Source organism: Podarcis bocagei (genome assembly GCF_964188305.1).
Source record: "Podarcis bocagei genome assembly, chromosome: 10".
Classification (NCBI taxonomy): Eukaryota; Metazoa; Chordata; class Lepidosauria; order Squamata; family Lacertidae; genus Podarcis; species Podarcis bocagei.
Genome location: NC_138135.1, coordinates 45,847,708 through 45,873,264, shown reverse-complemented (window position 1 = coordinate 45,873,264; position 25,557 = coordinate 45,847,708). Strand labels below are relative to the sequence as shown.

At 47.1% G+C, this 25,557-nt stretch overlaps 1 protein-coding gene across 1 annotated transcript; it reads left to right on the top strand.

Annotated features, from left to right (window-relative positions):
- Nucleotides 1-13,984: 13,984 nt before the first annotated feature.
- On the top strand, nt 13,985-21,764 carry LOC308596829 (uncharacterized protein). Its single transcript, XM_081212125.1, has 2 exons — nt 13,985-14,000; nt 15,419-21,764. Exon 2 carries the CDS (start codon nt 15,716-15,718, stop codon nt 17,372-17,374), a length of 1,659 nt encoding a protein of 552 aa, XP_081068251.1. The 5' UTR covers nt 13,985-14,000; nt 15,419-15,715; the 3' UTR covers nt 17,375-21,764.
- Nucleotides 21,765-25,557: the final 3,793 nt, after the last annotated feature.

The window sequence follows — 25,557 nt, the reverse complement described above, 5'->3', positions numbered from 1 at the left end:
TCACGTGTATCATCTACGTAATCCTTTCAACAACCTTGTATGGTAGGTCAATATTATGCTCCCCATATTGCAGGTTCAGTGGTGGGATTCTGAGGCTGAGACGGTGAATTGCGTATGGCTACTTCCTCGTCCAAGCTTTGAACTGGGAACTCCTCAGCTTCTTAAGCCCATTTAATACACCAGATGTGTGATGGAGTACAGGATGAGTCCTAGTTGCATGGAGGTCTCCAGGTGGCATGGCCCTACCACCTGGTCATCACATGAGCACTCCTTTAAGCAGATACATGAGGTGTTCATTTCTTTAAAACTGCTTCTCTTCTCTGTAAGAAACTGCTAGCTATACACTAACAAAACCACGAGGCACATCGGTGTAGAAAACATCACTAGAAGGTGCATATACTAGCACTTGTACAGTGAACCTAGAGAATGGGCAAATACTGAGAATTTGGGATATGGTAACTTAACATGAAGGGACGCGGGTGGCGCTGTGGGTTAAACCACAGAGCCTAGGGCTTGCCGATCAGAAGGTCGGCGGTTCAAATCCCCGCGACAGAGTGAGCTCCTGTTGTTTGGTCCCAGCTCCTGCCCACCTAGCAGTTCGAAAGCACGTCAAAGTGCAAGTAGATAAAAAGGTACCACTCTGGCAGGAAGGTAAACAGCATTTCCGTGTGCTGCTCTGGTTCGCTAGAAGTGGCTTAGTCATGCTGGTCACATGACCCGGATGCTGTCTGCGGACAAACGCTGGCTCCCTCCACGACTGGACCTAACGGTCAGGGGTACCTTTACCTTTACCTAACTTAACATGATGCATGCATACCTTGGTAAACTCTATTGGTCATATGTCACTGTTATCATTATGCCTTCTGCTTTGGGATTTGGGGAAGAAGAAGCAGGAAGTGGGCAGATCTCCATGAGGGCTGGCAGGGAGAGGCTGTACCCAGAGACCAGGGAGCATGGCTGGCTTCTCCTCTGAACGCAAGCTTGCTGAAGCTATGGGAGATGCAATAAGAGACACTATTGGGGTGCAGTATTCTGAACACTCTCCATCAAAGCTAAGGTGCATATATGTGTTAATAAAACTATATAATCTTAAAGACACTGTAGTCTCCGCTGTGCCTCATTTCTCCCAAAGGAAATACAAAACCTGGTGAAGTGCCAAGACCCCTGGAATCTGACACCGCTTGGAGATTGGTGTGGCCCATAACAATACTAAACCTTTTGGGAAAAGGATGCGTGTATTTACACAATCTAGCACATTCCTGCCATGAAACTGGAGGGTGACAGAGGGATGAGTGTTGAACTGGCACACTCAGCAATTAGCACCTGCCAGTACTCTGCCTTTCCTGCAAACCTATATACAGTGGTGCCTCGCAAGATGAAAAGAATCCGTTCCGCGAGTCTCTTCGTCTTGCGGTTTTTTTGTCTTGCGAAGCAAGCCCATTAGCGGCTTAGTGGATTAGCGCTATTAGCGGCTTAGCGGGCTTAGCGGATCAGCTGATAAGCGGTTTAACGGCTTAGCGGATCAGCTGATAAGCGGCTTAGCGGATCAGCTGTTAAGCGGCTTAGCGGATCAGCTGATAAGCGGCTTAGTGGATCAGCTGTTAAGCGGCTTAGCGGCTTAGGATCAGCTGATAAGCGGCTTAGCGGCTTGGGAAAAAGGGGGGGTGGAAAAAACTCCGCAGGAACTCGCAAGACATTTTCGTCTTGCGAAGCAAGCCCATAGGAAATTCGTTTTGCGAAGCACCTCCAAAACGGAAAACCCTTTCGTCTAGCGGGTTTTCCGTCTTGCGAGGCATTCGTCTTGCGGGGCACCACTGTACTGCAGGGAAAGAGGGTCACCTAGGCAGCAGTAATCATCAGGTGATATCCCCACCCTCAAACAGGCCAATCTTGACTCACCTTAGCCTATGAAGCCCTGGCTTCAGGAGTTGGTCCATCAGTCCCACAGCAACTTATTGTTATGAATAGTTTCATACTCCTAGTGCCCTGCCTCATTTGGGACTCAACTTTTGACTATGCCTCTTTGGATTACACCTGCCTTTGTCCTTTGGCCCCTGTCTTGCTGGTTCCAGCCTCAGCCTTGCCTTTTTGGACTGCACCCATGTCTTGACATCTGACAACTGGAAGCATAATCTTGATGAGGCCTGACAGAAATGTTATGACTGCATAACAGAAGTTACCCATTGTGCTTCCTCAGCCATCTTGACCATCTGAAAGCAGCAGTAGATAAAAGCACCACAGAGTCAACTCGGAGAGAAAGTCGAGATATCGGCTTTCAATTTTTAACGACCTTGCTATCAGAATCCTTCATGCCTTTAAATTCTCCAGAAATTATTGCGGCTAGAGGTGTGGTTGCCCTCGAAATCTGTTCAGAGACTTCAACTAGTGTGTCAATCCAATTTTTAACAAGGCAGATTTAAGAGGCATATTACTTTGCAGTAGCGTTCCAGTCACCGTTCTGATTTTACCTTATAGATTCCCAGATGGCTTCTCCACTCGGCAACTCTGAGATTGCTCCCTTTCCTTTCTCTCAGTGTCATGCCTGCAGTTAGTGGAGGGTAGCTTCACAATGGCACCTTCTGTGTGCTCACTCTCAACTGAGAATTGAGGTGCCGCCCCCACCCACCCACCTCTCCTTTAGAATTACCTTCAAAAGCAGGTAAAATGAGGCAGCACAGTACCACTTGAGGGTTCCTTGTCTTTTGCATGCATGCATGCTTTACAGTGAAGAGATTTAAATGCTAGTATACTTTTCGAATTGTTAGCCTTCTCGGTAGTTTTGAGAGACAAGATCAAGAAAGAGAATATATGGTTCTAGGGCCATATGTGCCACCCACATCATTACATGAAATTTGGCAGTTTTAGATAGAGTGGTAGACTAAGGGCAGCTGTGCCTCTAGATCAGCCTTGCCCAGTTTGCTGCCATCCATATATTTTCAGCTGCACCTCCCACCAGTCATTGCCTGCACAGCCATGCTGGTTGGGGCTGATGGGTATTGCAATCAGAAACATCTGGAGGGCATCTGGAAGGCTTAGCCAGGTCCTGAAATCTGAAATACAGTAGTGCCTGGGTCGGCTTGTGAGCCATGAGGCTCACGCCTTGAGAAATGCTGCTCTAGAACAATAAATGAATTGGACCCCTTGCATATTCAAGCCTCCTGGTTTCAGAAATCCTTTTCAGAGTTGGCGCAGATTATGTCATCACTGCTAAATTAGGTATTTTCTTTGTTGCAGGCTGGAAACAGGAATCATCTTTCTGCTGGGTCAGGCAAGTGAGGCAAGTCCAATTACATTTATCTTGCTGAAAAGTTTCCTTTGTCCTCAGGAGCAACAAGGTGACGAGAAACTAAAGCCGAAGAAGTCATAGGAATATACTTGACATAACAGTAATAATATATTTGTGGGTTGAAGAAACAACGCATGATAGCACAATAGTCACGATTCCTACCAGGCTAATGCACAACCAGTATGGCCTTTTAAATAAGAGAATAGTCAGGAAAAAGATAAATGCATGCTTATTGAGAATGCAGTCCTTGCAAACAAACCTGCCAGCACCATCAGTTTCTTGAGATTTAGGACGCTTTCTCTAATGCCTCAATGCAAAGCAATGTTCTCTTTCCAAAGCACTTCAACATAAATATTTTAACAGTAGCTGGCTGGATAGGGAAAATAAACCATGAAGTTCCCACCTCCCGTTTCCTGCTCCCCCTTTCCTCTGTACCACCTGGATTCTCTGCAGCCCAGACAAGCCCGGATTGGACACTCAATCAACCCAAGGTACTTGACCTTCTGGAGAACCTGAGCCTGTTAATCCTTATTATTCCATGCTATTATACCACCACATTCCCAAATCTCTGTACCCTGGTCAAAGAAAGGCAGGAACATAAAATGTACCATAAAATGGAGAGCATTCTGTTAAAACAGGCACGCTGCTACCTAAATAAATAAATAAATAAATAGAAGACCTTTAAAACTATCAATACAGAGACAAATGACAGTAAGCTAGTCAGTAAGCTTTAAGCGTCTCAGTTGCATCTGGGAAGAAGCTGAAATAGAATATTTGCTGTGCATGTAAAAAGCTATTGTACTAGAGCCCATTTTAGGTTGGATTCCAACTTAGTCAGAACAGATCCACTGATAACCTTGGGATATAAACTAGTTGTGATTAGCCTAAATCCCGTTGATTTCAGTAGGCCCACTATAAACAGGACTAGGCCTGAATCCAACCCATTGTCTAAGCAGTTTGCCTCTAGGGGAAGGGTAGCAGAAGTGGTTCCCTTCAGATGTTGCTGGACTACAACTGCCATCACCCCTGACCCTTGGCTGGGGCTGATGGGTGCTGGGGGCCAGCAACATCTGGAAGGCACAACATTGGCCACTCCTGCTCTAGAGGGTTGCTAGAGTTTTGCAAAAAGTTCTATTATCTATCCCTACTGTTTCCAGATAAGGATGAGAAAAATGCCTGTCTGTCCTGGAGAGCTGTTTCCAGTCAATATCAATACTGAGCTAGATAGCTCAATGGCATAAGGCAGCTTCCTCTCTTGGACTTCTTGTGCTTATAGGCCTGAGCAGGTTTATAGGCTCAAATGGGACCTGGTTGACTCAGTGTCTATCCTAGTTGAGCTGTTAGATGCAATTGCACCCTCTTGCCACCTGCAGTGACAGCACTGAAACATGGAAAAGAGCAGACCAACAGCTCCCTCCATTGGCAAACTAGCATTGTTGCGGAGATTAAGGCTCCTGTATAGGGATGGACAAACCCCTGTTTCTATTTTTCAGGGTTCCTCATTTTTCCAAACTTAAGTTCAATTCTCTACATCTGTTTGTTATCTTTTCCAAAAGTCATAATGAAAATGCATTTGAATTTTAGTGTGAATCTCTCTTAATATACGCTTTGGAGTGCAATTTTGCTTAATACACAGTTTTGCAAGCAATTTCCCTAAAGCGATGCATTTTGTATTTTTTTTATCCAACGTGCACATTTTTATGCACACTTCCCTAGTAAATTCATTTTTCTCCATATAACTTGCCTGCAGAACCGCATTGCAAAATTTGGAGAAGCGTGAATTTTAAAGAGCAGTTGCATTTTGGTTGGCATCATGTTTCAGGAAGAGCAGGTGAATTCAGTTTTACTTTAAATGCAAACTGAATTGAGTTTCTTGTCCCTCCCTACTCCTGTGTCTTGTGGAACAAAAATGTGAGGACGTCTTGTTCATTGCAGCACTCTGAACCAGCACTCTGTGGCCAACCACAAAAGCATCACCATGTACCATACAGAGTTTTCATTTATTTTGAGAGACATGCAAAACAATTTCTACTTCCACAAAATGAAATTGTGAGGCATTAGAGGAAACAGCTTCACAACCCACTATTTTATTTATTTTGGCAGGCAATGTTCCTAAAGCATTTCCAATATAGAAATTTTCTAATTTATATCTTCATAAACAAATTGGTCATAATGGACACTTACAAAAGACTAGTCCTGTACTTTTCTCCTTCGTGTCCTGTTCTTATCATCTGATCAACCTCATTGTGGTGGTCATATAAACTTTTATATTCTGGAAACTTCATAGCAGAGATAGCATTACTAGTTTCATTCAGTTAAACTCATATCTCTCACAGCCCTTCTTTTTTATGCTTCTGCCCTAAACTTGCTATTCTGGGGGACTTGAAATCATACCAAAGAGAGGGCACCCCTGCACTAATCTAACCAAAGGTTTTTTTGTGGGGGGGGACGCAGAATCAACACTTTAGAGCATTTTCTTCCCCTGTGGATACTGTTCAGGGCAATTATTGTAAGCACTGAATAATATTTAGCATTCAGTAATAATGACAAAATAACATAGAACATGGCTTCAGTTTCATTTATATTTTTCAATTTAAGCTGTACCAGACATGAATTCTTTCTCTCAGCAAATTAGCTAAAAAAGAATGCTTAGCTGGTGAAATTGGTGCCTCATAAATTTATTAAGCAATATAAAATCAGATCAGGCTCGATGGCTTTAGAGATGCATTCCCCTGGAACTTGTCTTACATCCTATCCAATTATTAGCATTTCAAAGCTCCCGATCTCCCTTTTGAGCTTCGTAGGAGAGGTTTTTATCTGTATATTAACTTTCTCTACTTTGTAGCTGTGGGATCTCTCTATTTCAGCTGCTAGAAACAGCAACACTGTGTCCTAAACTGGGGTTGCAAAGCAGGCTTGCTCTTTCAAAATGGCTCCATGACCTAACAGATATCATTAAACCTAAACTGTGCAGGGAAAAGAAAACCCCACATGAGGGATACATGTTCAATGTGCTTCACTTAATTTGGGCTTGGGAGATTTACTTGGGCCATGCACTGGATTTGGCTGAAGCCCAAATCCTGAATCTGGGACTGCCAGGATGTGGGGTGTCAAGTGGGAAAGCGCTTGAGAAGGGGCACCCTACAAGACTGAATATAGCTGAATCTAGTCTGCACATATCAGACTTATTCCCCATCAGCTGACATCAGTGTTGCATTTCATATGGAGCCTGCTGGATTGTGGTTTCATCCATCCTACTGCTGTAATGGTTAAAGACCACACCTGCCAATGACCTGGGGCCTTTCTAGCCAATGTTTGCCTCCAATCCAGGTTGAGTGATAGTTGTATGGCTCATATGTCTGCAGCTGCCAAGGTGGTGCAGCCTGAAACCTTGTGGAAACACCATGGAATGAATCCATGGCTAAGCGAGTCCCATGTCATAGCAAAGTCCAGCTCTCAAATGTCAAGGGGCTCCTTTACATTTGTTGTGGCTCCCTTGGCTACTCTTGCTAAAAGGTTGTGAGGAGCACGATCCAAAGCTACTCTCCGCGAACATTTTTGCAGGTGGGAACAGAACCGCTAAAGTTCAGTGCCAACAATTCCCATCCTACAGAGTCAATCCAGGAGAACGTTGGTATTGAACACCACCGAGAAGTCAAGCGTCATTAACAGGGTTGCAGCACCCCTCTCTTGATAAAAGCCATTCATCACAGTGACCAAGACTGATTGGGTCCCAAAGCAGACCTGAATTTGGACTGAAATGGTTCAAAATCGTCGATGTCTTCCAAGAATGTCTGTGGTTGTACTTCCACCATCACTATTAGCAGCTGGCCAATAATTGTCCAGCACAGTTTTTCAATTGTCCAGCAGTTTTTCTTCTTTAGGTGCAGTTGTATAACAGCTTCTTTTACAGTTGTTTAGAGAAAAGGTCCTGTCTACTGTATCAAGGGCTGCCAGTTATAGTTTACTTCTGTCAGCCTCTCTGTATCTAATGGTGGAGTGGGAGAGCTGAAAAAAATCATCTACCTATGTACTATCTGAAACCAAAGTGGTGCATTGGTTGCCTGCCAGATGCGAAATATATTGGCATTATTTTCAGCAATCCCACCCCACTATAAGGAATGTGACTAAATAAGCATGTGGTTAACTCTGATAACAGCCATAGGGTGATTATATCAAGCACTTGGAAGATACATATCTAGTTTCAGTGCTTCTCAAACAGTTTAGATCAGTGGTTCCCAAGCTTTTTTTGGCCATGCCCCACCTAAGCATCTCTAAAATCCTGATGCCCTCCCCCTGTGACATATAATTTTTATTATTCAAAAAGTGAACTCCTATTCACATGGAGGAAGCCTAAAAGGCCATTAACTTGGTCTAACTCATTCTCGAATTGCCCCTCTTAAAAATCAAATTGCTCCCCTGTGGCAAACCTAAGGGGTTTAAAGACTGTCACTATTTTACAAAAGCAATTAAAGAAAATTCAGGTATTAAATTCAAGTATTAAAGTGGGATGAATTCATTAGAGTGGATTTTGTAGGTGGCAGGAAAATGCAGGTAGGTGGCAGGAAAATGCAGGATAAAAATTGCTTGATGTGACACTGTATAACCTCCCCACAAACAAATCAGATTGCATGCTGAATTAACAGCTGGAAAGAACTAGCTGCTCAATAACCTCCCTGAAAACTTTGGACAAATAAATCAGGATGAGTGCAGAGTAAACAGGTTGTCTAGAAGTGAGTTTCATCTATACACCTTCAAGAAAAGACAAATATATACTGTATATTGAAAGGACTTTGGGTCTTCTTCTTTCTTATTGGAAGAGTGACTTAATCAAGATGAATAGGTTAGCTTTAGAGTGCTATCATACTACAGCCATCTATTAAACAGATGTTGTTGTGACTCTGCTGTCAGATTTATTTATTTTTTAATGCAGCTAAGGAGATAAATACTGCGTTGTTGTGCTGGAGTGGGATTGCTATTAAAAAATCTGGATCAGAGCAGAACTTAGGCACAGACTGCTAAAGAGAGGTCACTAGGAGGACTCCAGTGATCATTAGCAAAATTAGGCCATAGCTTTTTCATTCCTCACAATTCTTTTACGGTAGCCTTGATGCATAGCAACAAGAAAGATCACACCATTAAGTTTGGTGGGAGGGAGGGATTTGAAAGCATTTCTCTTAGCAAATCACAGCATCGTTACATAACCTGATTTCACTTTCAGCTGCTGCAACCAATCCTTTTACGATCGCTCCTTCTACAATCATCATACAATTTAATGCCTAGCAAATATTGAGCCTTTTCATCTCTGTTCTCAAAACCGTAATGGATATTTGTATTCTGCGTTCGGTCTTTGTTCCTCCCTTGTTTGAATTGCGAAGACTTGCCTGGAATATTTTTTTGTTTTTGTTTGCCATACTATTATGAATTCCATGTCTCAAGCTGGTTATTGGAGTTCACACATTAGTGAATTGCTAATAATTCCCCTCTGATGCATATTTTGCATTGAATTCAAAATATTATTAATCCCTAGAATAAAAAGTAAGTAAAGGTAAAGGGACCCCGAACGTTTAGTCCAGTCGTAGCCGACTCTGGGGTTGTGGCGTTCATCTCACTTTATTGGCTGAGGGAGCCGGTGTACAGCCATGTGACCATGTGGCCAGCATGACTAAGCCGCTTCTGGCGAACCAGAGCAGCGCACGGAAACGCCGTTTACCTTCCCACTGGAGCAGTACCTATTTATCTACTTGCACTTTGACCTGCTTTTGAACTGCTAGGTTGGCAGGAGCAGGGACCGAGCAACAGGAGCTCACCCCGACGCGGGGTTTCAAACCACTGACCTTCTGATCGGCAAGTCCTAGGCTCTGTGGTTTAACCCACAGCGCCACCCGCATCCAGTACAGTAAATAGAGAAAAGAACATAAGAAGAAGCTGCTGGATCAGGCCAATGGCCCATCTAATCCTGCGTCCTGTATCACAGCAGTCAACCAGATGCGTAAGGAAACCTGCAATCAGGACTTGAACACAAGACCACACCTCCTGCGGTTTCCAGCAACTAGTATTGAGAAGCATTGCTGCCTTTGACCATGGAGGCAGAGCATAGTCATCACGGTTGCTTGCAATTGATAGCCTGTCATCTGCAAATTTGCCTAATTCTCTTTAAAGCCATCCAAGTTGGTGGTTATTGATTTGTTTGCATTAGTGGATTTTGCAACACAGTCCTGTGGAGGTTTCCTTAGAAATAAGTCCTACAGTGTACAAAGGAACTTGCTACCTCTTGGTAGGTGTGCATAGGATTGCAGTCTTGCGCACACACATGTACCTGGGAATAAGTCCCACTTTTTACCCATTTCCTTGCTGTCCATTTATCCCACACTTTCCAAACTGCAAAAAGATCTTTTTTTAAAAAAGTGGACTTGCTACTCTAGGGCGACAGAGTGCTTTAACTTTAAATGTGCTTTAAGTTCTGGTATATGCTTGAATCCCTCCTGCAAAATACTGACAAGTTGAACTTGCAGGGGGGAAACGTCCCTGATAGCTTTTCTTTTACAGTGGTACCTTGGGTTAAGTACTTAATTCGTTCCAGAGGTCCGTGCTGAACCTGAAACTGTTCTTAACCTGAAGCACCACTTTAGGTAATGGGGCCTCCTGCTGCCGCCGCGCTGCCAGAGTCTGATTTCTGTTCTTATCCTGAAGCAAAGTTCTTAACCTGAAGCACTATTTCTGGGTTAGCGGAGTCTGTAACCTGAAGCGTATGTAACCTGAAGCATATGTAACCCGAGGTACCACTGCAGATGCATCTCCTATCCACCTATACGCAGACAGGGAATTCTGGTATCTCTTATGCCCTAGGAATATTTGCTTCTAATAGATCTCAGTGACACGGGAGATCTCAGATCTCATTCCAGGACCTACACTTAGAGCTCTGTATTGCACTAAAATGGCAGGTGCAAATCATGCTGTGGTGATGCTGCTATCTCCGAATGACCTAGCCAGTCTCCATCATCATTTCAAAGAGAGATTTTGTATCTGCTTTTAAGCTTCGTACAAGTACTTGAATATGGGGATAATTTTCCATCTCTTGCTACAGTGCCTCTAACCCTCAACTTGCTCCAAGTAGTACAGTGGTACCTCAGGTTACAAACACCTCAGGTTACAAACACTTCAGGTTACAGACTCCGCTAACCCAGAAGTAGTACCTCGGATTAAGAACTTTACCTCAGGATGAGAACAGAAATCGTGTGGCGGCAGCGGGAAACCCCATTAGCTAAAGTGGTACCTAAGGTTAAGAATGGTTTCAGGTTAAGAACAGACCTCCAGAATGAATTAAGTTTGTAACCAGAGGTACTACTGTATAAGTAAACATGCAATGATGGAGGAGAACAGGGGCCATGTTCTGGGGTGGTCCAGTGCTCTCAAAACCCAGATCTTTTTTGCTAGACTTGAGGTCTCCTGACCCTTCCTGTTTTCCAACTCCCTCCCTCCGAAAAAAAAAAAATTGCTTATAGGGAATCTGAGTGCACTACTAACTGCAATGTCAGTGAAATGACAGCCACTCTCCATCTTAATTGACCCAGAAGCCTTTGCTTTAGTTCTAACATGTGCATTAGCAGCAGTTCTTGCTAATAGACTGAAAGGTCATGTGGAAGGCTCAATCCACCACATGCAGGACATTTCCAGACTTGTCACTATTTGTGGGTGGGATCCAATCACACAGAAGGAAATTCAGGTTGCAAAATTAGAATGAATTTGACGCTTTTGCGCAACAAACCAACTTTCCCCAAAGATCTGGCTTCTTGTGGTAAGGAAAATGAGGGGGAAATGCACTGGGAAGTTTGGAATAACACTCGCTCCGACATAACATCACCTAACATCTCTTAAATCAAGTAAGAATAATGCTCAATAAATAGATTGCCTGGAAACACCCAAAGTGTACCAGGCCCAGAAAAATCTGCAGATACTTATAGCTCAGAGTACATCCTAACAGCTGGACTCCCCTGCCACCCACTCAGAAAATCAGCTTACATTCGCATCTATACATACAAATGGATACATGCAAATTTATGTCATGATCTGTGCCCCAAATATTTTAACTACTGTATCTAGGAATATCCCTGGAGAGGGAGCTATTCCGCCCCCCTATCTCTGAATTATCTCTTTTAATTTTTTTTCCTTAATCCCATGTGATGTTAGATCTAGAGCTGGGGAGTAGATATACACTCTAAGTTGAAACGGTTTTTAATATGTAAGCATTGGTAGCCTTGCACTCTTCCTTTTTCTTCTTCTAGATATGGTGAAACTTGACCTATGAAACACCACGTTCTTAAGGGAATGTGATTGTGAAAAGGAATTCCCCATCATCCATCAACAGATGTTGTGTCGGCAGACTAAATACATTTTTGGAGAAATTCAGAACATCTATAACATGCCATCTAACTTGGTATGTGTTGTCTTGAACATAGGGAATTGGATATTTGTTGAAGTTTTCTGTCTTTTGCTGATTAGTTGTTCTATATGTACCCAAGAAAAGAAAAGTTCTGGGGCATAGAGGAAGAAAAGGACTTTAAAATTGTTACTGCTTTTAGATTGGGAAGAGTGGTAAGGAAGGACAGATCTAGAGACTGTTTGATCATTTTATCCAGGCAAGAAAGAGACAAAATACTAGGCCTACATTTTGAAAAATCACTGGTAATTCAAGGCAAAAGAGCAGAAATTTACAGAGACATACCGAAACAACTTTTGGATCTTAGAGCTACATACACAGAACTAGCAAGACTATTGAGAGGCAACTCAATTTCCTATAGGTGGGAGTTCCCCCAAGGATTATCTTTTAACTTCAAAGGAAAGAAAGTTAAAATTAGAACAGCAGAAGACCAACAAAAGTTTTTGAACGATCACGGAGAGGACCTTCAGAAGGGAGCGGCAGCAGCTTGGCCACCACCTCTGCCTGTACCTGCACCAACACCTGTACCCTCGGGATCAGAGGAAAAGGAAGAGACGCCACTATAAGACTAACAGATTGATCCAGGATGTCTCTGCAGCTACTTAGTTGGAACATAAATGGCGGAAATTCCCCGGAAAAAAGAAGAAGAATCTTTCATATATTGAAAAAAGAACAATTGGACATTATTTGTTTGCAAGAAACTCATGTGACTAGGCTCCACAGGAAAGTGTTAATTAACAAAAGATTAGGCCAAGAATTCATTTCATCGGACAGAGTCAAGAAAAGAGGAGTAGTGATTTATGCAAAGGAGAGCCTGTCACCTAAATTTTTATTTAAAGATGAGCAAGGAAGAATTATGGCTATTGAAATACAGACACAAGGAGAAAAGTTTTTGATATTAGGAATTTATGCACCAAATGAGGGGAAATCAGAATTTTATAAAAAGCTGCATGAGACAATGCTGGACTATCTAGACTACACCAACATCATTATGATGGGAGATATGAATGGGGTGGTCTCTACAAATATGGACAAGTCACAAAATCAAAACTTAACAAAAGATGGCAGACTGCCTAAAACTTTTTTTGAACTAACTGACAGTATGGATTTGATTGATATTTGGAGGACAAAGAACCCCCTAGGTAAAGAAGGAACATTCTTTTCTGAGGCCCACCTGTCATGGACAAGAATCGACCAAATATGGACAACTAGAGGGCTGGCACCTAAGACTAGAAAAGCGGAAATCTGCCCAAAAACTTGCTCCGACCATAATGCAATGAAAGTGGAATTGAGACTCACTCCAATTGGTTCTTTCTGATGGAAAATGAATGACACCCTACTAAGAGATCAGGAGACTGTTAAGAAGGCCCAAAAAATTTTAAAAGACTATTTTGAAATAAACTTGAACACCTCGGTGGAAAAGAGAACAATCTGGGACGCAAGTAAAGCAGTTATGAGAGGGTTTCTGATACAGAACACGATCAAGAAAAGACTTTGGAATGGAAAAAAAGATAAGATTTTAGAGAAGATAAGAGATGGAGAGAAAAAATTGAGATTAAAACCAAAATCAAAAGAGGTTTTGAGAGAAATTAAATTCCATCAAGCACAATATGCAAAATTGATAAATCAAGAAATTGAATGGAAAATCAAGCAGATGAAACAAAGATCATTTGAATCAGCGAACAAGTGTGGAAAACTGCTAGCATGGCAGTTGAAAAAAGACAAAAATTGAACTTTGTTACCAATTTAGAAGTCGAAGGAAAAAACATTCAGAAGCCAGAAGAAATTAGAAAGTGCTTCCAGAGATATTTCAAAAAACTATATACGCAAGGGCCGCAGGAAGAGACTGAGATAGACCAATTTCTGAAAATTAATGGACTATCAAAGCTATCTCAGGAAAAGAGAACAATCCTGAATTACAGAATAACACAACAAGAAATTGAGGGTGCCATTCAGAATATGCAACTAGGTAATGACCGCTCCCCGCTTAAAACGGGGGGCGGCCTTTGCGTGGGCGCGTGCAGCCCCTAGATCTGGAGCGGCCCCATCAGCGTAGGCTTGGCTTTGCCTTCCCTCAGGTGGGATACCTGGAGGTCTCCGCCTACCTCAGTCAGTTGTCCAATCCCACCTGGGGGAAGCGTTGCCAAGGAGACCAGGCCAGGTAGGGGAGGGATTACCTGCCCACACAATAGAGGGAGGATCTTACCTAGGAATCCTCACTTGGCTCCAGAGCTTCTCGAGGAAGGACGTTGCTGGACTTCTTCGCTCCTAAAGGTAAGCCTGGGGCCTTTGGCCTCCCCCCCCGGGTTCCCAAAGGATAGTGGGGGGGGGTAATGGTTTTCAGGATCCCCTTTTAAAAGGGGATCCTTTTTTCCCTAGGCGAGCCCTGATGCCCCAGGGTTTTGGGTGATGGCACGGGGGCCCCTCTGGCTGCCCCCCCATGCCTTTGGGGGCGTGTGGGCCACGGGGGGGAGGGCAACGCCACACGTGCCCCTTCTCTTCCCCCGCCAGGCCTGGCGGCCCTGGGGTGTGGTGGGTGGTGGCGAGGGGGTCCCCGGTCACCCCCGGGGCCTCAGAGGCCTCCGGGTGACCTGTCTGGTCCGCGGGGAGGCCTGTGGTGTTTTGGGGAGGCCTTACTGGGCCTCGGGGGGGCTCCGCCGCGTTCCGCGGCCTAATCGGGCCTCCGGCGGCCCCGGAGCCTCCCCTGGGTGGCGGGGGCCTTCCTGCCGCCCCCGCGATCGCTGGGGGGGCCGCGGGCCGCGCCATGCGGCCTCCACCAGCTCTGGAGGCCTAGCTGGGCCTCAGGGAGGCCCAGCTGGGCCTCGGGAGGCCCCGCGGCCTAATCGGGCCTCCGGCGGCCCTGGGGCCTCCCCTGGGTGGCGGGGGCCTCCCTGCCGCCCCGCGATCACCGGGGGGGCCGCGGGCCACGCCATGCGGCCTCCCCGGGCTTCGTAGGCCTGGCTAGGCCTCGGGGGGGCCTGGCTGGGCCTCGGGAGGCTCCGCGGCCTAGTCGGGCCTCCGGCGGCCCTGGAGCCTCCTCTGGGTGGCGGGGGCCTTCCTGCCGCCCCCGCGATCACTGGGGGGGCCGCGGGCCGCGCCATGCGGCCTCCCCTGGCTTCGTAGGCCTAGCCGGGCCTCAGGGAGGCCTGGCTGGGCCTCGGGGGGCTCCGCGGCCTAGTCGGGCCTCCGGCGGCCCTGGAGCCTCCCCTGGGTGGCGGGGGCCTTCCTGCCGCCCCCACGTTCCATGGGGGGGAGGGCCATGCCGCGCTGCCTCCCCCAGCTTTAGCCGGCCTTTTAAGGCCGCAGGGAGGCGCTGCCGCCTCGCACGTCCTACACCAGGCCTCTGGCGATCCTGGATCCTTCCCTTGGTGGTTGGGGGGGACCCCTGCAGCCGGCGGGCATACTCGGCCCCCCCCGAACTGTGGGGCGGGGGGTGGCGCCGCATCACGGGGCCCTGCCAGGCTGCTGTAGGACTGGTCCCTGTTGGGGGCCTGCAGGGCCTCTTGGTGGTGGCTCCATGTTTGCAGCCATTTCAATGGCGACCACATGGCGGCAGCCATTGCGCCGGTGGCCACATGGCGGTGGCCACCCTGGATCTGGCTGCATGGGCGGTCATGCCTCAGTGGTCCTCAGGCACACCTATGGCCTCATCAGGTACGTATTGGTTACATCTCACCATCATGGCTTGCCAGCAGGTGCAGCGGACAGCAGGCATCGCGCTCATTATCGGCGAGGGGAGACTGCCCATGGACCTCATCTGAAATCTGTGCAGTGATTTTCTAAACTATTGCTTGTTTTATTTTGCAGCCTTCAGTAGCGATTCCTGCTGCGACTCAGTTCTTGCCTTATCTCCTCCCCTCCCATTATTCGTACCCTTACCTTTATCACTAGTGTGTGTTTGCAAATTGATAGCGGGCATTTCCTACCAATCACTGCCCCCCCTTGTTTTACGGATTCCCTAGCCTACCCTACTCTATTAGCCCCACACCATGCCGCCAAAGCGTCAGGCTGCTTCTCCTCCCCGCACCAGAAGGGGCACTGTAAGGGGTGCGCCCACCAAGCCTGCCCAAGGTCAGGCCTCTGGACAGCGGAAGGTGCGTGCGACCAGGGAGGAGCAGCCCAAGCCCATGAAGACCGCGCCCAAGAGGGCAGCGGCACCTAGAGGGTCTTCTGGGTACATAAGCCCACTAGCCTTGGCAAGCCGTACCGGCAAGGGGTCGGCTGTCAAGCCGAGATGTATAGAGAGCTCCTCCTCTACCCGCTCCTCCCTTAGTAGCAGTCCCTCGCACTTGGCGCGCGGAGACAGTAGGGATAGGACCATTGCCCGGCTGAGGCGCCGCCTGGAGCGGCGGGATTCACGCAGAGGGAGCTCCGGGTCACCTCACGGCCGCAGGCGAGGGCGTAGTAGCAGCTCCTCTGACCACCGTGCTCAGGAAGGCGGGTCACGTTCATCATCCGCATCCACCAGGCGCAGGGGTAGGTCCCCCCGTTCCAGTTCCTCTGACAGGTACAAGAGTGACGAGAGCCCTGAGTCGCGCAGATCGCGTCATCGCGGGAGGAAACCCCACAAATCCAGGAGGAGGGGCCACAAGTCCAAGAGGGACTCATCTGGATCACCTAGTTCCTCTGACAGGTACAAGAGTGACGAGAGCCCTGAGTCGCGCAGATCGCGTCATCGCGGGAGGAAACACCACAAATCCAGGAGGAGGGGCCACAAGTCCAAGAGGGACTCATCTGGATCACCTAGTTCCTCAGGTAGGTCCAGCTCCACTGATAGTGAACAGGGGGGGAACATCAATGGCTATTGGGTTACAGGCCCCGACGCCCCAGGGCTGCCACACTGGGTCTGGCGGCGCCGCAACCGGAGGCACAGGCGTGAACATGGTGCTATCGCGCCGTGCGGGGAGGAGGGCATTGACTCCAGAGGTAGAGTTAGGAAATCCAACCACAAAAGAACCGACCAGCCCCCGGGCATTCGCCTGCGTGAGAAGTTTCGGGAACGCATCCTTAATGGGGAGTTTGTGGATTTGTTTGATCTGCTATCCCCTGCCGCCTCGACAGCCCTAAAATCTAAATCCGCCGAGCAGAGGAAAAAAGATAAAAAAGTGAGTGTTGAGCGTACCTTTCGTAATTGGCTCACCGCATACACCACTTACATGGGTATTATAGTCGCTAGTTACCCTGACAGGGGTTGGCACTTGTCCAACTACCTACTCATCATCCTAAAGGCTGAAGCCATGTCTGGGGGGGAGGCGGCACTCGCCTATGACCAGGCATTCAGGGAACGGGCGGCAGAGGACGACACAGTTAGATGGGATATCAAAGATGATGACGTGTGGTCTGAGTTGGTTGCCCCGTTCTTCAAGAAAGGGCCCGACAATGTGAAACAGCCCAAATATCAATCCAAGGCCCCCAAGAGATCTTGCTGGGAGTATAACAATGGCTCCTGCCTCAGAGAAAAATGTCGCTTTGCTCATGAATGCGAGCGCTGTAGTGGATCTCACCCCACCATGAAATGTTTTCGGGGGAAGAAGCTTTTTCGAGGCCCCCGCGGATCAGGCGCAGGCACATCTCAAGACAAAAGAGAGGCCGGAGCCTCTACAGGCCCCTCTGGCGCTCAGCAAAGCAAAAACAATGCCCGCAAATAGTGCTCTCCTTTCCATAGCCCCCTCACCCATATCTCTATCAGCAATGCTGCCATTGTTACACCAGTACCCCAATAAAGAGGCAGCAAAATACATTGAGGAGGGCTTTAAGGAAGGTTTCCGCATCCCAGTGGTAGGCACCCCCTCATGCACCAATCCTCCCAACCAAAAGTCTGTCCGAGATATGCCACACATTGCCGAGAAGAAGATCACCAAAGAACGCTTGCTGGGGCGAGTGGCAGGTCCCTTCACAGAACCTCCATTTCCTAACCTCATAGTGTCCCCACTGGGTATTGTACCTAAGAAGGCACCAGGCGAGTTTCGATTAATACATAACCTTTCTTACCCAAAGGGTGGGTCAGTAAATGATGCCATTCCGGAAGAACAATGCTCAGTCAAATATGCATCTCTTGATCAGGCAATCAGGCTGGTTAGGGAGTGTGGCCCGGGCGCACTCATGGCAAAATGCGACATCGAATCAGCCTTCCGTCTGTTACCAGTCCACCCCAGGGACTTCTGGTTGCTAGGTTTCAAATTCCAGGACCAATGGTACTTTGACAAAGCTATGCCCATGGGCTGTTCCATCGCATGCGCTGCATTTGAAACCTTCAGCACATTCGTGGAATGGGCCATGAAACGCAGGTCGGGGTCCCACCGCATTTCCCATTACCTGGATGACTACTTTTTCGTGCAGCCAGCAGGCTCAGACGCATGCGCTAGGGCGCTGGCATGCTTCATTCAGCTGGCGGCTGAACTAGGCATTCCACTGGCAGCAGACAAGACCGAAGGTCCAACCACTGTCATCTCATATCTGGGCATTGAACTGGATTCTGTCAGTCAAACCTCTCGCCTGCCCCCGGCCAAACTCGCCACGCTGCGGGAATTGATAACTACCATGATGGCCCAGAAGAAGACCACATTGCGTCAGGTCCAGACACTCCTAGGACACCTCAATTTTGCATGCAGGGTTATCTCGCCCGGCCGCGCCTTTTGCGCACGCCTAGCCCGCCTCACGGCTGGCGGTGGTGCCCCCCATCACCACATCAGGGTCACACACACCATAAGGGAGGACCTCAAAATATGGCTGACCTTCCTGGAAAGTTACAATGGGGTGTCCTTTTGGCAAGATTGGCTGCTGCCTAAGGAACAGCTACAGGTGCACTCTGATGCCTCTGGTCGCTTTGGCTTTGGTGTCTACTTCAGGGGTCACTGGTGTGCGCAGCCGTGGCCGACAGCTTGGCACGCGGAGGGCATTACACGCGATTTAACTTTTCTTGAGTTCTTCCCAATCCTAGTGGCTCTCCGGGTTTGGGGGCACCTCCTCAAGGACACCAGGGTGTGCTTCTGGTCGGACAACCAGGCGGTGGTAAGAATCATCGCGAAGCAATCTGCAAAATCCAACAGGGTAATTCGCGTGCTCCGCCTCTTCGTGCTGGAATGTCTGAAAGGTAACATCTCCTTTTCCGCGCGGTTCATCCCCGGCCTCAATAACGACATTGCAGATGCCCTGTCTCGCTTTCAGATGGAGCGTTTTCGCGACCTAGCACCCGAGGCCGATCAACTCCCAGAAGCCTTTCCGGAGGACCTCTGGGAACTTGGACGAGAGAAGTGACAGCAGGAGTGCTGAGCGCCCTTGCACCATCAACATTGCAGTCCTACACCAGAGCATGGTCCCAATTCGAGGGGTTCAGAGATAAGTTTGGTTTACGACGCAGACGTGCTGCTAAGGAGCATGATGTTCTAAAATATTTGGTTCACCTAAAGCGTAGAGGCATGGCCCTTAAGACCATCAGCTTGCACAAGGCCGCTATCTCATACTTCAGCAACTGTTTTTGGTTCCCAGACCCCTGTAACACTTTCCACGTAAGGAAGCTTATTGCAGGGTGGCGTCGCTCCCACCCGCCCATTCCAGATAAGAGGAGGCCAGTAACCATTGAGATCCTCCAGACGATATGGGATGCGCTCCCCAGCATTTGCTGGTCCAACTATGAGGTTAGGCTCTTCAGGGCGGCCTTCTCCCTGGCCTTCTTTGGTGCGCTCCGTATCGGGGAGTGCGTTGGGGGCACACGGTCACCTCATCACAGGGGCTTGTCTGTGGCTGATATCAACCTTGACAAGCGCATGATACAAGTCAAAATCCGAACCTCCAAAACCGATCAACTGGGTAGGGGTTCCACGCTAAGTCTAGCCTCCTCCCCACACACTGGACCATGCCCTGTCACGGACACACGAAAATTCCTGAAGGTACACCCTCCGGGACCAGGCCCCCTCCTCATTCATGCATCAGGCCGCCCCATGACCCGTTGCCAATTTGTCTCAATATTGCGTAAGGCCATACATGCCTGCGGAGGCGACCCGACACAATTTTCTGGGCATTCTTTTCGCATTGGTGCAGCAACCACGGCAGCTGCGAGCGGCCTCCCGGCCGAACACATAAAAACAATGGGGCGGTGGCGTTCAGCTGCCTTCAAAGGCTACATTAGACACAACCAGCAGGCACTGACAGATACCATATAATCCTTTCTTTCAGACTCAACCCCCAAACATGTGTGGATCTTCGGCCACAGCATAGTGCACTGGGCGGCCATCCACGCCACTACTGGTCCAGGCGGTGAACATCTGGGTCTGCAGCCAAAGATCTCCATTACCTGGTTCGGACAACGTGGAATGCGGTGGGATGCCCTGCTCCCTCGGTTGCGTCACGAACTTGCGTTCCGCCACCCGCCAAGCGCGGTTGTGCTCCACCTCGGCGAAAATGACTTGGTCGTGCGAAAAAGCATAATTCTGATCAAAACAGCGATCGCAGACCTGGAAAGCGTACACGCCACTCACCCCAGTATCACAATTTTCTGGTCCGAACTTTTACCACGCTTGCATTGGCGTGGCAACATCAAACCCACTAGACTCAATTACACTGTGGAAAAAATCAATAGGGCAGTGCGCTCTGCAACCACTCGCATGGGAGGTCGGGTCGTGAAACACCCCAACATTAAAGTTTACATGCAGGAGCTATTTCGACCGGATGGCGTGCACCTATCGGACCTTGGCAACGAGCGTTGGCTAAGCGACATCAGGCATGGCCTGATGGACTGGTTGGAGGATGGCAAAGGCGTTTTTCAGATGTAGGTAGTCTTGGCGGCGAGACCGCAATCTTTGCGGTCTCGGGTGGCGGTATCAGGCCTTGGGCGGAATCCTTTTGTCCATCTTCCTCTTGCGGCGGCGATACCAGGGTTCCCCGTTGAAGGGGTTTTCTGAAGGGAGGCTTTGGCCGTACACCGAAAGGTCGTCATTGCTCTCTCCTGCGGCGGCGGCGTTACGGGGGCGGCCATCTCTGCTTGAACATATATTCTCCAGAGCCGGCCCATCCCCCCCACACACACTGGATAACCCTGATGCTCCCTAGGTCCCCGGCTGGAGACCAGGGAGGGAGAACGTCCAATGCCTGAGCCAAGGTCTACCCACATTTGAAATTTAATAAAGTTGTGGCCAATTTAATCCCATAGCACGTTGTCTTGAGTCGTTATTCCACATGACGGGGGGACCGTGCAGGATCTGGGGACTCCGCCTGTCCACGCAATGACCGCTCCCCGCTTAAAACGGGGGGCGCCCTTTGCGTGGGCGCGTGCAGCCCCTAGATCTGGAGCGGCCCCAACAGCGTAGGCTTGGCTTTGCCTTCCCTCAGGTGGGATACCTGGAGGTCTCCGCCTACCTCAGTCAGTTGTCCAATCCCACCTGGGGGAAGCGTTGCCAAGGAGACCAGGCCAGGTAGGGGAGGGATTACCTGCCCACACAATAGAGGGAGGATCTTACCTAGGAATCCTCACTTGGCTCCAGAGCTTCTCCCACCCTACCCACCCTCAGTTAATGTCTTACTTTGCAGGTTAACTTTTCTTCACAGGTTTTGCAGGTTAACTTTTCTTCACAGGTATGCGGGCGCTGCTACGTTAAGGTCGCTGTTAAAGGGCCGGAAAGGAATTTCCCTGCATTGGCAGGTTTCGCCTTTCCCGTAGCAAAACGTCACAACTTTGGCGGTATCAGGCCTTGGGCGGAATCCTTTTGTCCATCTTCCTCTTGCGGCGGCGATACCAGGGTTCCCCGTTGAAGGGGTTTTCTGAAGGGAGGCTTTGGCCGTACACCGAAAGGTCGTCATTGCTCTCTCCTGCGGCGGCGGCGTTACGGGGGTGGCCATCTCTGCTTGAACATATGTTCTCCAGAGCTGGCCCATCCCCCACACACACACTGGATAACCCTGATGCTCCCTAGGTCCCCGGCTGGGGACCAGGGAGGGAGAACGCCCAATGCCTGAGCCAAGGTCTACCCACATTTGAAATTTAATAAAGTTGTGGCCAATTTAATCCCATAGCACGTTGTCTTGAGTCGTTATTCCACATGACGGGGGGACCGTGCAGGATCTGGGGACTCCGCCTGTCCACGCAAATCTCCAGGCCCAGATGGACTTACCTCCAAGTACTACAAGATATTGAAAGACTTCTTGATACAACCACTAATGGAGGTCTGTAACCAGATTATGGAGGGGAAGAAGGCACCGGAATCGTGGAAAGAAGCTTTCATCACATTGATACCTAAACAGGAATCTGAAAAGACTCGACTTAAGAACTACCGTCCCATCTCACTCCTTAATGTGGATTACAAAATTTTTGCAGACATTTTGGCAAGTAGATTTAAAAAAGTGCTAAATCAAGTAATTCATAAAGACCAAGCAGGCTTTCTCCCAGGTAGACATTTGTTTGACAACACTAGGAATATTATTGATATTTTGGAACTTTTGCAAACCAATATTAACACGAAAGCAGTGTTAATTTTTATTGATGCGGAGAAGGCATTTGACAACATTTCTTGGAAATTCATGAAGAAAAATTTGGAAGGGATGGGAGTGGGACGGGGGTTTCAAAATAGTATAGAGGCAATCTATTCAGAGCAAAAAGCCAAATTGATAGTGAACAATGTGGTGACAGAAGAGTTTAAAATTGAAAAAGGAACACGACAGGGGTGCCCCTTATCCCCTCTGTTATTTATCTCAGTCCTGGAGATACTTTTGAACATGATTAGGGAGGACCGATTGGTGCAAGGAATACAGGTCGGAGTGAAACAATACAAACTGAAAGCATTTGCAGATGATTTGGTCTTAACATTACAGGAGCCAGAATCTAGTACAAAAAGAGTTATAGAATTGATTCATGAATTTGGTCGGGTGGCGGGATTTAAGTTGAATAAGCAAAAAACCAAGGTTTTGGGGGGGAAATTGACAGCTTTAGAAACGGATGGGTTTCAGAAGGAGACAGAGTTAAATGTGGTCAAAAAAGTGAAATACCTAGGGGTAAACTTGTCTGCTAAAAATTTGAACTTATTTAAAGACAATTATGAAAAATGTTGGTCAGAAATCAAAAAGGATTTAGAAACTTGGTCAAGATTGAAACTTTCCTTGTTGGGTCGAATTGCAGCTATAAAAATGAATGTATTGCCGAAGATGTTGTTTTTGTTTCAAACCCTACAGATCGTGGACAGAGTGGAATGTTTTGGAAAATGGCAGAAAGACATTTCTAAGTTTGTCTGGCAGGGCAAAAAGCCCAGGATAAAATTTAAAATTCTAACTGATGCAAAGGAAAGAGGGGGGTTTCCCTGCCGGACTTAAGGTTATATTATGAAGCTGCAGCTTTCTGCTGGATGAAGGATTGGTTTCTTTTAGAAAACACTGATGTCCTAGATCTGGAAGGGTTCAATAATGCTTTTGGATGGCATGCATATCTGTGGTATGACAAGGTAAAGGTTCACAAAATGTTCAAAAACCATATTGTCAGAAAAGCAATATTTATTGTCTGGACCAAATATAAAGACTTATTAGAAAATAAGACCCCGAGATGGTTATCACCAATGGAGGCCAAGGCCCGAAAAAGACTCAATATGGAGGCCGGTTGGCCGAAATATTGGGAGATAATAGAAAAAATTGGAGACAATTGGAGGTTGCAGAGCTTGGACAAATTAAAGAATAAGGTGCGAGATTGGTTACATTATGCTCAAATTCAAGAGGTTTTTAAAATGGACAAAAAAATAGGATTCCAGGTGGAAAAATCAAAGTTAGAGACAGAATTGTTGGAACCAAAAACCAAGGTACTTTCGAGAATGTATAACTTGCTGCTTAAATGGAACACTCAGGATGAGACAGTCAAATCAGCCATGATAAAATGGGCGCAGGATATTGGGCATAACATCATGTTTGAGGACTGGGAAAGGTTATGGACCACCGGAATGAAATTCACGGCATGTAATGCCTTGAAGGAAAATATTATGAAAATGATATATAGGTGGTACATGACCCCAGTCAAGCTTGCAAAAATATATCACCTGTCTGATAACAAATGTTGGAAATGTAAAGAGGCTGAAGGGACATTCTTTCACCTCTGGTGGACATGTCCAAAAGTGAAGACCTTCTGGGAAATGATTTATAATGAGTTAAAAAGGGTATTTAAGTATACCTTTCCTAAGAAACCGGAGGCCTTCCTCCTGGGCTTTGTCGGCCAGAAAGTGTTAAAGAAGGACAGAACTTTCTTTATGTATGCAACCACAGCAGCAAGAATACTTATCGCAAAATATTGGAAGACACAAGATTTGCCCACACTGGAAGAGTGGCAGACGCAATTGATGGACTACATGGAACTGGATGAAATGACTGGCAGAATCCGAGACTTGGGAGAAGAAACAATGGAAGAGGACTGGAAAAAATTTAAGGACTATTTACAAAAATATTATAAGTTATATGAATGTTAAGAATTTGCATGATTTGGAAAATCTAGCTTCAGCAATCAGGATTTGGAGATACAGAAATCTAAGTTATAAGTATGAAAGGGTTAAAGTTTAAAGTAATATTATATCTAATTTAAGGTATAAGTGAATTGATAATAAGTATCTTAAACTTAAAATATAATATTTGAGAAGTACAAAGGAATGCACAAAACAAGGTAATAATTTGCTGATATTTTTATTGTAAAGAATGCAGGGTGAGGGAGATGTGGGGAAGTCCGGTTGGTTATGAAAAAATGTCTTAGAATGTTGGATTTTTTTCTTCTTTTTTCTGTTTTCTGTTACTTTTTTCTTATATCTGACTTTATATCTGTATCTGAAAAACGTAATAAAAAATATTATAAAAAATGGTCTGAAGCTCAACATCAAAAAAACGAAGATCATGGCCACTGGGCCCATCACCTCCTGGCAAATAGAAGGGGGGGAAATGGAGGCAGTGAGAGATTTTACTTTCTTGGGCTCCATGATCACTGCAGATGGTGACAGCAGTCACGAAATTAAAAGATGCCTGCTCCTTGGGAGAAAGGCGATGGCAAACCTAGACAGCATCTTAAAAAGCAGAGACATCACCTTGCCAACAAAGGTCCGTATATTTAAAGCCATGGTTTTCCCAGTAGTGATGTATGGAAGTGAGAGCTGGACCATAAAGAAGGCTGATCGCCGAAGAATTGATGCTTTTGAATTATGGTGCTGGAGGAGACTCTTGAGAGTCCCATGGACGGCAAGAAGATCAAACCTATCCATTCTGAAGGAAATCAGCCCTGAGTGCTCACTGGAAGGACAGATCGTGAAGCTGAGGCTCTAATACTTTGGCCACCTCATAAGAGAAGACTCCTTGGAAAAGACCCTGATGTTGGGAAAGATTGAGGGCACAAGGAGAAGGGGACGACAGAGGACGAGATGGTTGGACAGTGTTCTCGAAGCTACCAGCATGAGTCTGACCAAACTGCGGGAGGCAGTGGAAGACAGGAGTGCCTGGCGTGCTCTGGTCCATGGGGTCACGAAGAGTCGGACACGACTAAACAACTAAACAACAAATGTACCCAAGAAGGCAGTCAAACTTTTCTTTTCTGGGACTGATATGAGTAATTTCAAAGGAGAAAACTGTTTTTGATCCTTTGATGGAAAGCAGACTTACTTGCATCCTTGTTTTGTTCCTGCCTTATGATTCTGCTAGCATGAAGCTCGTAGAATTTTGATTATATCCACATTGTTGGAGTTTCCTATATCGGTGTGCAATGGTCCCCTGACTTATATTGCTCATTTCAGAACCGAGGCAGAAGATTTAACACCGCAGCGGTTTCCGCTTCAAAACAATTGTGAATGCAGATGATAACAGATGGGAGTGTTCCTCCCGAGTGCATGTT

What these genes read in the sequence shown, in the direction of transcription:
- LOC308596829 (XM_081212125.1), top strand. Translation starts at nt 15,716, where the DNA reads ATGCCGCCAAAGCGTCAGGCTGCTTCTCCTCCCCGCACCAGAAGGGGC.